We start from the raw sequence: 11,719 nt of genomic DNA, 5'->3' as shown, positions 1-11,719 counted from the left end.
CTAGAGACAAATTACAATGAAATCACGACGATCCAAAACCTATGGGATGCAGCAAAAGCATTTCTAAGAGGGAAGTTTATAGCAATACAAGCCTACCTCAAGGAACAAGAAAAATCTCAAATAAAAAGTCTAACCTTACACCTAAGGAAACTAGAGAAAGAAGAAAGAAAACTCAGAGGTAGCAGAAGGAAAGAAATCATAAAGATCAGAGCAGAAATAAATGAAATAACAACAAAGAAAACAATAACAAAGATCAATACAACTAAAAGTTGGTTCTTTGAGAAGATAAACATAATTGATAAACCATTAGCCAGGCTCATCAAGAAAAAGAGGGTGAGGACTCAAATCAATAAAATTAGAAACTAAAAGAAGTTACAACAGACACAGCAGAAATACAAAACATCCTAAGAGACTACTCCAAGTAACTCTATGCCTATAAAATGGACATCCTGGAAGAAATGAACAAACCTTAGAAAGGTATAACCTTCCAAGACTGCTCAAGGAAGAAATAGAAAATATGAAAAGACCAATCACAAGAAATGAAATTGAAAGTATGATTTAAAATATTCCAAGAAACAAAAGTCCAGGACCAGATGGCTTCACAGGTGAACTCTATCAAACATTAAGAGAAGAGTTAACACCCATCCTTCTCAAACTCTTCTAAAAACTTGCAGAGGAAGGAACACTCCCAAACACATTCTATGTGGCCACCATCAACCTTATACCAAAACCAGACAAAGATACTACAAAAAAAGAAAATTACAGACCAATATCATTGAACAATATAGATTCAAAACTCCTCAACAAAATACTGGCAAACAGAATCCAACAACACATTTAAAGGATCATACACCATTATCAAGCAGTATTTATCCCAGTGATGCAAGGATTCTTCAATATATGCAAATCAATCAATGTGATACACTATAATAACAAATTGAAGAATAAAAACCATATGAACATCTCAATAGAAGTGGGGAAAGCTTTTGACAAAATTCAACACCCATTTATGATAAAAACACTCCAGAAAGTGGGAATAGAGGGAACCTACCTCAACCTAATTAAGGCCATATACAACAAACCCACAGCACACATCATTCTCAATGATGAAAAATTGAAAGCATTTCCTCTAAGATCAGGAAGAAGACAGGGGTTCCCACTCTCACCACTATTATTCACCATAGTTTTGGAAGTTTTAGCCACAGCAATCAGAGAAGAAAAAGAAATAAAAAGAATCGAAATTGGAAGAGAAGAACTAAGACTGTCACTGTTTGCAGATGACAGGATACTATACATAGAAAATCCTAAAGTTGCTGCCATAAACTACTAGAGCTAATCAATGAATTTGGTAAAGTAGCTGGATACAAAATTAATGCACAGAAATCTCTTGCTTTCGTACACACTAACAATGAAAGATCAGACAGAGAATTTAAGAAAACAATCCCATTAACCACTGCAACAGTAAGAATCAAATACTTAGGAATAATTCTACCTAAAGAGGCAATAGACCTGTACTCAGAAAACTATAGGATACTGATGAAAGAAATCAAAGATGACACAAACAGATGGAGAGATATACCATGTTCTTGGATTGGAAGAATCAATATTGTGAAAATGACTATACTATCCAAAGCAGTCTATATATTCACTGCAATCCCTATGAAATTACCAATGGCATTTTCCACAGAACTACAACAAATTATTTCACAGTTTGTATGGAAAAACCAAAGGCCCTGAATAGCCAAAGCAATCTTGAGAAAGAAAGGAGGAATCAGGCTCCCTGACATCAGAATCTATTAGACAGATTCAGTAATCAAAACAGTATGGTACTGGCACAAAAACAAAAATACACACCAATGGAAAAAACATAGAAAATCCAGAGATAAACCCACTACCTATGGTCACCTAATCTATGACAAAGAGGCAAGAATATACAGTGGAGAAAAGATAGTCTCCTCAATAAGTGGTGCTTGGAAAACTGGATAACTACATGTAAGAGAATGAAATTAGAACACTCCTTAACACCATACACAAAAATAAACTCAAAATGGATTAAGGACCTAAATGTAAGACCAGGTACTATAAAACTCTTAGAGGAAAACATAGGCAGAAACATTTCCTAAATAAATTGTAGTAACATCTATTTTGACCCTCCTCCTAGAGTAATGAAAATAAAAATAAGCAAATGGATCCTGATGAAACGTAAAAGCTTTGCAGAGCAAAGAAACCATAAACAAAATGAAATGACAACCCAAAAAATGGAAGAAATATTTGCCAATGAAGCAAGGGACTAATCTCCAAAATATGCGAACAACTCATACAGCTCGAAAACAACAACAACAACAACTAAAAACCCAATCAAAAAATGGGTGGAAGTTCTAAAAGGACCTTTCTTGAAAGAAGACATATAGATGGCCAAAAAGCACATGAAAAGTTGCTCAACAACACTAATTATTAGAGAATTGCATATCAAAACTACAATGAGGTATCACCTCACACCAGTCAGATTGGCGCTCATAAAAAAGCTGCAAACAATAAATGCTGGAGAGGGTGTGGAGGAAAGGGAACACTTCTACATTGTTGGTGGGAATATAAATTGGTACAGCCACTATGGAAAACTGTATGGAGGTTTCTTAAAAAACTAAAAAGAGAGCTACTATGGAATCAGCAATTCCACTCCTGGGCATATATCCTGAGAAAACCATAATTCAAAAGGATGCATGCGGGGGTCGCAGCTCAAGCCTCTTTGAGTCCAGCTCACTGGGACGCTGTCCCGAGGGAGAAGATGAGCGAGTTCACTGGAGAGTGCGCGCGGCTCCGGCGCTACCATGAGCTCCCGGTGTGGGTGGTGGAAGACCATCAGGAGGTTCTGCCCTTTATATACCGGGCCATTGGCTCAAAGCATCTTCCTGCAAGTAATATAAGTTTTGTGCATTTTGATTCACATCCAGACCTCCTTATTCCTGTGAATATGCCAGCTGACACTGTATTTGATAAGGAAACACTTTTCGGAGAATTAAGTATTGAGAATTGGATTATACCTGCAGTTTATGCTGGCCATTTTTCCCATGTAATATGGCTTCATCCCACATGGGCTCAGCAAATCAGAGAGGGCAGACATAATTTTTTAGTAGGCAAAGACACTTCGACCACAACAATCAGGGTTACAAGTACAGATCACTTTCTAAGTGATGGTCTTTATGTAACTGAAGACCAGCTAGAGAACCAAAAACCTTTACAATTGGATGTAATTATGGTGAAACCTTATAAACTCTGTAACAATCAAGAAGAAAATGACACAGTGTCTTCTGCTAAGAAGCCAAAGCTAGCACTGGAGGACGCAGAGAACACTGCCTCTACTAATGGTGAATCTTGTTCAGAAGGACTGGAAGATGACTCAGTGACACAGAGAAGAGACCAAACTTGTCTACAACCATCATGTTCATGTTCTTCTGAAAGCCAAGAATGCCACACTTCAGTCAGCACTGGAGAAATCCTGAAAATTTTGGAGAAAGGGGATGCATTTGTTTTAGATATTGACTTAGATTTTTTTTCAGTCAAGAATCCCTTCAAAGAAATGTTCACTCAGGAGTACAAAATCTTAAAAGAGCTGTACCAATTTAAAAAGCCTGGTACCAACCTGACAGAGGAAGATTTGGTAGATTGTGTTGATACTCGAATTCATCAATTAGAAGATTTAGAAGCTGCTTTTGCCGATTTGTGTGATGGTGATGATGAAGAAACTGTACAGAAATGGGCTTCATATCCTAGAATGGAATCACTAGTTCCACTGGTACAAAGTTTGAAAAAACGGATGGAAGCGCCGGACTATGAAATGGTTCACCAGGCTGGTCTAACCTGTGATTATTCAGAACTTCCTCACCATGTCAGCACAGAACAAGAAATTGAATATCTTATTCAATCTGTGTATTACGTTCTAAAAAATTTGCCAAAACCTACTGTAGTGACAATTGCAAGGTCAAGTCTGGATGATTACTGTCCTTCTGAGCAAGTTGACACCATTCAAGAAAAAGTCATCAGTGTGCTACGCTCCCTCTATGGGACTCTAGACGTTCACCTGGTGTATTCAGCAGAGTCCACTTCATCTTGAAACATCACAACGCTAGGCTCCTATTAACATCTTGATGTAGTAACAGGGTTTTCATTAACTTGTTTGCAAATGAATCTTCCAGAGAACACTTTGTTTTAATATTAACTTTCATTTAAAATCTTGCAGGTATTTTGAATCTCCGAACAGGTATCACCAGTTGTTGAATGATGGCAGGGTTTTTTTGGCATCAAGTCTACCCGCAGTTGATGGAACTGATGCTCATCTTTCTTCCTGTCCATCACTGTCATCTTCACTTTTGTGAGGGTTTTTTTCCTCTTTTCCCCTCTTCCCCTTAGGTTGGTTGGACTGTATGAGATTTATTCATTTATTCATTCACTCACCCAACTGACATTTTTTGAGCACATTCATGTGCCAGACATAATTAAGTGCTGGTTATATGGTAACAAACAGAATAGACAAGGCCCCTGCCCTCTTGGTGGACAGCTGAGAAGCAAATTATGGATTGTGAGACATGTTATGAAGGAAAGGAAAACCACAGACATGTCTTAGGAATGCTCTTAGTACTCAGGGCACCCTGGCCTTACAGGAAGGTAACATTCTCAGAAGCTACTAGCAAAATAATGATAATAATAATAATAAAAAAACTTGCCAGTCCATGAAAATGTTCTAGGAAGTCTACCTTTCCAAGACTTAGGATTGTGGCCCAACTCTTACGAAATGCTCTCAGCATTGTTGGTATTGAGGGGGTCTATTTGAGTAAATTCAACCAAACAAAAAGTAACTTTTCTTTGCTAATCAGAAAAATCCTCCAGGATTTTTTGTTCCTCCAGATGGTCAGAATGGGTGTCAATTACCATTATATCAATAGTTCCTAAGTGCCACTTTATTGGCAGTCTGGATTGATATTTTTTTCAAATAAACCAGCTTTTTCTGTAAATAGTAGGGGAAAGAAGTTAAGTCCTTAATTCTGATCTACCATAAATACCCAAGGACGTAACTGCCTTCCACCAGTCTCTCCATGAGTAAGAGACCGTACCTAAGTCACTCTTGATCATGGAACTTTTCGTTTACTTAATTTGCCAAAGTCTTCCTCTCTTCAGTATTCCTCGTGTTCAGTAATCATTTTTAGCCACCTCCTTGGTTTCCTTTCCTTTAAAAGGTCAGGTGGCATTTAAAGAAAAAAATATACATCAATCCTCATTCCTAATACAGCAGTCGTTTTCATTTTTGCATGTAGCTTTTAAGCCTTGACCACAGGGATACAGTTGCATGTAGCTAAAATTATAGTGTGTTACCTAACTTGATGGTTAATACCCAAGGTCACATTGCCATTGCCACTCAGTAGGTGGCACCAGATCCTATTTTTCCAATGATTCTATTTTCTAGCAAACTTTTCTTGTCATTAAGTTGATCTCCCAATGCTAATAAGTGTAAATGCTTATTTCTGTTGTGAAAAGCAAAGCAAACTGATTCAGCTTTCCATTTTTGATAGAACATTATGTGCCAAAAAGCTTTATTTCCCTGTAAAATCAGAATGCAAAATAGTGCTATTGTTTATTTTTTAATTTTGAAAAAATTTATTAGAGTTCTGTAAATGATGTTACTTTTATAAGTAAGTTATTTTATCAGCTAAAGTAAATAAAAAGGTGTGTTTTGAGGTTTTAAAGATTAAAAAAAAAAAAAAAAAAGGATGCATGCACCCAGATGTTCATTGCAGCAATATTTACAATAGCCACAACGTGCAAGCAACTTAAATGTCCAGCAACAAAGGAATGGATAAAGAAGATGTTGTGCATATATACAAATGAATGCTACTCAGCCATAAAAACGAATGAAATAATGCCATTTGCAGCAACATGGATGGACTTAGAGATTGTCATAATGAGTGAAGTAAGTCAGACAGATAAGGACAAATATCATACCGCTATATGGAATCTAAAATAATGGTACAAATGAGATTGTTTACAAAACAGAAATAGAGTTACAGATGTATAAAACACATTTACACTTACCAGGGGGAAAGGGGGAGAGGGATAAATTGGGAGACTGGAATTGACATATACACATTATATATATATATAATAGATGATTTTTAAGGACCTACTCTATACCATAGGGAACTCTACTCAATACTCTGTAATAACCTATATGTGAAACAAATCTAAAAAAGAGTGTATATATGTATAACTGATTCACTGTGCTGTACAGCAGATAGTAACACAACATTGTGAATCAAGTATATTTCAATTAAAGAAAAGAAAGCTGTCCTGAAAGTGGGTGTAGATGGAACATATCTCAACATAATAAAGGCCAGATGTGACAAACCCACATGTAACATCAGACTTCTCAGTGAAAATCTGAAAGCATTCCCTCTAAGATCAGGAACAAGACAAGGATGCCCACTCTCACCACTTAATTCAACACAGTTTTGGGAGTGCAGCCACAGCAATCAGAGGAGTAAAAGAAATAAGAGGAATCCAAATTGGAAAGTAAGAAGTAACACTGTCCCTGTTTGCAGATGACATGATAGCATACGCAGAACATCCTAAAGACAGAGGATACACAATTAACATAACGAAGTCTGATGCATTTCTATACACTAACAAGGAATTATCAGAAAGGTAAATTAAAGAAACAATATCGCTTACCATTGCATCAGAAAGAATAAAATACCTAGGAATAAACCGACCTGAGGAGGCAAAAGACCTGTACTCCGAAAATTAAAAGACGCTAAGGAAAGAAATTGAAGATGACACAAACAGATGGAAAGAGATACCATGCCCTTGGATTGGAAGAATCAATATTGTTATTCATATTTAAAGTGACCATTATACCCACGGCAAACTATAGATTCAATGCAATCCTTATCAAATTACCTTCATTCAATTGAATAATTGAAATAGGACACTGGGGATTCTGGGACGATGCTCTCATGCATTCCTACCCAAATTCTCTGGAACTTGGTCTCCCAATCAAAGATATCTAAGGACGTGTGCTATTATTGAAGGCTTTAGGATGGGACATGTCACCTTTCAATGGCCCAAACAAAGATAACTGCTAAGTTCACATTTTTCAGTCAAGAAAACCAAGTAATATCTGGTACATGAAGTGGGAGTGAAAGAGAGGAAAGAGGATTAGCACAAAGGATATATTTCTTTTTGCTATTGTTTTTGTTTTTTAGCCCAGGCATCTCTCTGTTGTGCTTAGGTGATACACTTTGGCTCCTGTTGGGCTGTTGGAGTTGCCTTAAGTATGACTAAATACTGGAGCAGCTGAGAAACAGCAGAAAGTTCCTGCTGTCAGTTAAATATACTCACCCCCAGATACGTACTTCTGTGACCAGCCTCTGTATCCTTCAGTTCTCCCCCGTTCCACCCCCAGCCAGCAATCACCAGGTCAACTCCACTTAATGGATCCTGTCAGGCACCCTTGCGAGCAGGGATAATTCAAGATCCCTTAGTTGGGTCCTTTATGGCCTCCATTCTCCCACAGTGAATGCTCCATGGCCAGGCCGACCAATCCAATGTCTCCTGATGCATATACCTCACACAGCAGGGAGAAGCCTGTGAACCCAAACTTGTATGTACAGGAGATATTTTCCCTCACCATATCCATGCCTGTTACTTTGGCATAAAATGACACCCTGGAGAGATCTGCGTTATTTCCTAATAATAGCAGGTTTAGTCTCATTTAAAATCTTCCCCCATTCTCTCTTGGTGCTGTGCGTCAGTATAAATTCTTATGCTTAGCGATTTTTGGTGCACTCTGCTAGTCTCTGAAGAAGTCAGCTGGTATAGTGGGAAGTGCACTGGGCTAGGAGTCTGGAGGAACAACTTCTAGCTGTATGGTGACATGACTTTATCAAATCTGAGCTCTGTGGTGATTGCTAGATATAATTTTAAATTCAAGTGTCCAAGTAGTGGTTCCTTTAGCCTGGAACTAACCCTGCCGCCATCTAGGTCACCTGTGTTTCCTCTCACATCCTGTGCTAACTCCACCAGAGCACTCACTCCATTGTGTAGCCATTGCCAGTTTTGTCTCACTCTCCACTAGGCCGTGGGCTCCTTGAGAGAAAGGACCATCTTCTTCATCATGGTGCAACTCCTAGTGCCTGACAGTGTCGGGCACAAGTGGGCACTCAAATATTCTCTGAATGAGGAATCTCTACTGTTTCTACTTGAATTGATTGAGGATATTTAGCCATAACGAATGACTGAATACTGACTCTCCAAATACCTTATGCTAGCCTATAATGTGGTGTAAAATGCCTCAACATTTAAATGGGAAAAGTATTTTGATCCTGCTACTTATATTCCAATTTCCTTAATCTGTAAAGTGAGGCTTTAAAGACCCCTGTTGGTTTCCAATTTATTGATTGCTCGTTTTCCCCACCCCACCCCCAAACCCAACTCCTGCCTCCCATCCATCAGCCCCCACATATGTTCAAATAAAGACCAGTATGGGGATGACATTCCCAGTCAGAGCCTCTCTGTTTGATGGGAAAGGCCTGAAATGGGCTGAACCTCACCTGCTAAGCCTTCCAGAAATCCTCCACAGGCCCCCTGGATGAACTCAACCAGGAAGCACAGATAAAATCTATAGACTAGGTGTTTCTATTCATCTCCATATGTATGCACCACAAAAATTATACCTGCTTCCATGCTCACTTTCTTTTTTTAAATTAATTAATTAATTTATTTATTTATTCTTTTTTCCTTAAGTTTCCTCCCCAGATTTATTGAGATATAACTGACATATAACATAGTGTAAGTTTATGATGTACAATGTGGTAATTTTACACAGGTATATATTGTAAAATGTTACTCACAATAAGGTTAATTAACACATCTTTCACCTCACATAATTAGCATTTTGTTGTTGTTGTCATGGTGAGAACATTACTGCTCTACTCTTATAGCAACTTTCAAGTATACAATACAGTATTGTTAACGATAGTCTTCATGCTGTACATTAGTTCCCCGGAACTTACTCAACTTACAACTGAATGTTCATACCCCTTGACCAGCATATCTCATTTCCACCGCCCCCCTCCAGCCCCTCATGCCCATTTTCTTTTGTATACTTAAATGATGTTAGATTAAATCCATTAAAAGGAAAAAAAAAAGCACACAGTGAGGCAAATTCTGTTTCCAGAGAGCCACATTTCTTACGTGTCATGGTGATGTACTCAGTTTTTTGCGTTTTGCCTCATAGGGTACTACCTATGAAGTAATGTGGGTAGTTGGGCCCACCCTCCTGATTTATTGCTCAAATTCCAGGGTAGGGGAAGAGGATGAAAATAAAAGAGATGGGGATACTTCTATCTTCATGTATTCTTATCTTTTAGAATACCCCAAGACATTCAATGTTTGAGTCCAGAATTAGTCTTAAATTCATGGCTTGTAAAGAGAACAATATGTAGGATCTTTGCTAAAACTCATTCTAAAAAAAGATTGAAAGGACAGTCTCAATACACTTATGGGCTAGTAGGCTTTAAAATATTTCAGACAACAGTGATATCATATAAAAGCAACATGAAATGTTTTATTGAGAAAATGACCACTCAGGTGAGTAATATCATAACAGCAATGTCAGAACATCTTCAATATCAGATAATCTTCATTTCTGTGTTAAAAATAAAAAATAATTTTTAAAATTACTTAAACTCATTCACCTGGGGATACAGAATAATAGCTGTGGTCCTGGTCAGATCTTTAAAAGGAATAGATTCAGAGGTGTGTGTGTGCCTCTGTGTGTGTGTGTGTGTGTGTGTGTGTGTGTGTGTGTACAGAAACTACTAAGGCAGATGGTATGAGGGAATTTAGAAATACATAAGTCTTGTAATTTATCCTTCCCCAGCCCCTGGGGAAGGGGCATGTATTTTTCTCAGGGCACAAATCTGACAGTCAGTGTGGATGTTTGGACTGCATTGCAACAAAGGGCATTATATCTTCAAGGGGACATCACCTGCAGTCCAGGCCAGGGAGTTCCGGGGGAGGGAGCCAAGCTATTACTTGGCCCGGGTGGCAGAGGGGGCATCCACGACCAGGGGGTTCTCCTCCTCAGGGGCGCTGCTCTTCTTGTCCACAGCAACAAAGGCAGGTGTTTCATTGGGGCTCTTCTTGATCTTGCCCTCTCTTCCCTCCAGATCCTGGCCCTGGACGCCAGGCGCCTGCTGTGGGCGGCGGCGCGGGTTATTGGGGCGGCGGGATCCATAGCTTGGAGGAGGCCTCTGATCGCCGCAGGCGTCGTGCTGGCTCTCCCTGTGCTCCGCCTCCAGCTCCGCAGGGATGCCTTGTGAGGGTCTTGGACCAAGAGAGGTGCCTAGGTCCCTAGGGCGGCTTAGCAGGTAGCTGGGGCCCTGATGCCATCACGGCAGGCTCTGGGGCCTTGTGTTCTGTGCGGACCCTGTCAGGTGGTCGGGCCGTGGGCCGCCGGTGGTAGCCAGGATCGATGGGCGACAGGTCAAGTCTGGGGATCTGAGGCAGTGCGGGAAGCACCGTGGCCTTTGGTCTTGGGGGTTGCCAGGCCTATGGCGCCTCAGGCCCTGGGCCACAGTGAAGCCTTCGCCACTGCCCTCGCCTTTGTCAATGTTGTGCTCAGCACCCTTGGGACCGTATGGTGGCGGGGCTCGGTCGTGGATAGAGAATCCCCAGCGGAAGCAGGGGCTGTGGGCAACATAGCGGCTTCCCTCCACTGGGGCGCCCGCTCACGTTAGTGGTCTCGGTGCCCTGCTCGCCCTGCACAACGTGGAACTCGATAGTCTCGGCTTTGCCCACACTGCGTTCGAACTTGCAAGGGTTGTTCTGGGGGATGGTCATCTGTTGAACGAACACACCTTCGTGGGTATCATGCCTACTGATGAAACCGTACCCGTTCTTCACATTCAACAACTTGACGGAGCCTCGCACCCACTTAGGTATGACTTTCTTGGGCACCTTTCCCATGGCGCCCACCGTGGTAACCTTGGGGATCACATCCCCGCTGAGGTTGCCAGCACCTAGGGCTCAGGGCAGATCTCTGCCTCCCATGGATGCCAGGTATTTCTGCGAGGCTTGAGGGGAGAAGGAAGCGGCCACCTCCGTGAGGGAGGCCTCTCCAGCCTCATTCATGAGGCCCTCCTTGCTCTCCTTTCTCAGAGAATCTGAGGGAAATTTGGCCCTCTTATGCTGGAAGGTGGGGGAGGGGCTGGAGGCAGGACCCTCTCCAAGAGGGTAGTGGGTAAGGGTCAAGGGCTCTCTGGCTTCACTCTGAGACTCTTGGAGATGCCTATGGGGTCTCCTGGGGCAGGGGTTCACAGACCAAACAATGGCTACTGTGGTGATGTCTCACTGTGGGGTGGGGTGGGGCGTTCCTAGATGGGGCTCGAGCTGGGAGGTAGGGCAAATGCACTCCTCCCCATGCTCCTGCCAGCATGTCACAGTACCTCATGGTTTCTGGTGGAGAGGCGGCACACTTGAAGCTCTAGGGAGTGGTCTTGAACACCCTCTTACTTGCTTGAGTGGATGTGAGGAGAGGACCCAACTTCCATCCGTCTTCCTTGGCTGGGGAGATTCACAGCCTCCTAAGGGCACTCTCTCTCAGTCTTCTCTCACAAAACCGTGGTCCTCTTCCAGCCCGTGGTGTGCCCTGTATATGGGTCAGGCA

At 41.1% G+C, this 11,719-nt stretch overlaps 1 protein-coding gene and 1 pseudogene across 2 annotated transcripts; one reads left to right on the top strand and one right to left on the bottom strand.

Moving 5' to 3' along the window:
* Positions 1-2,778: 2,778 nt before the first annotated feature.
* LOC309978211 (UPF0489 protein C5orf22-like) lies at positions 2,779-4,535 on the top strand. The gene has a single exon (XM_082864578.1). The coding sequence runs from the start codon at positions 2,786-2,788 to the stop codon at positions 4,109-4,111; it is 1,326 nt and encodes a 441-aa protein (XP_082720704.1). The 5' UTR covers positions 2,779-2,785; the 3' UTR covers positions 4,112-4,535.
* Positions 4,536-10,082: 5,547 nt separating this feature from the next.
* Positions 10,083-11,184, bottom strand: LOC309978565 (Y-box-binding protein 3-like; annotated as a pseudogene). Its single transcript has one exon. The product of its transcript is annotated as a Y-box-binding protein 3-like (transcript).
* Positions 11,185-11,719: the final 535 nt, after the last annotated feature.

The sequence above is a fragment of the Leucopleurus acutus genome (assembly GCF_964270905.1).
Source record: "Leucopleurus acutus genome assembly, chromosome: X".
In the NCBI taxonomy this organism is placed as follows: Eukaryota; Metazoa; Chordata; class Mammalia; order Artiodactyla; family Delphinidae; genus Leucopleurus; species Leucopleurus acutus.
This window is presented reverse-complemented; position numbering and strand designations above follow the sequence as displayed.

Bases quoted from the DNA above. Each gene is read 5' to 3' on its own strand.
- LOC309978211 (XM_082864578.1), top strand. From the start codon at position 2,786: ATGAGCGAGTTCACTGGAGAGTGCGCGCGGCTCCGGCGCTACCATGAG.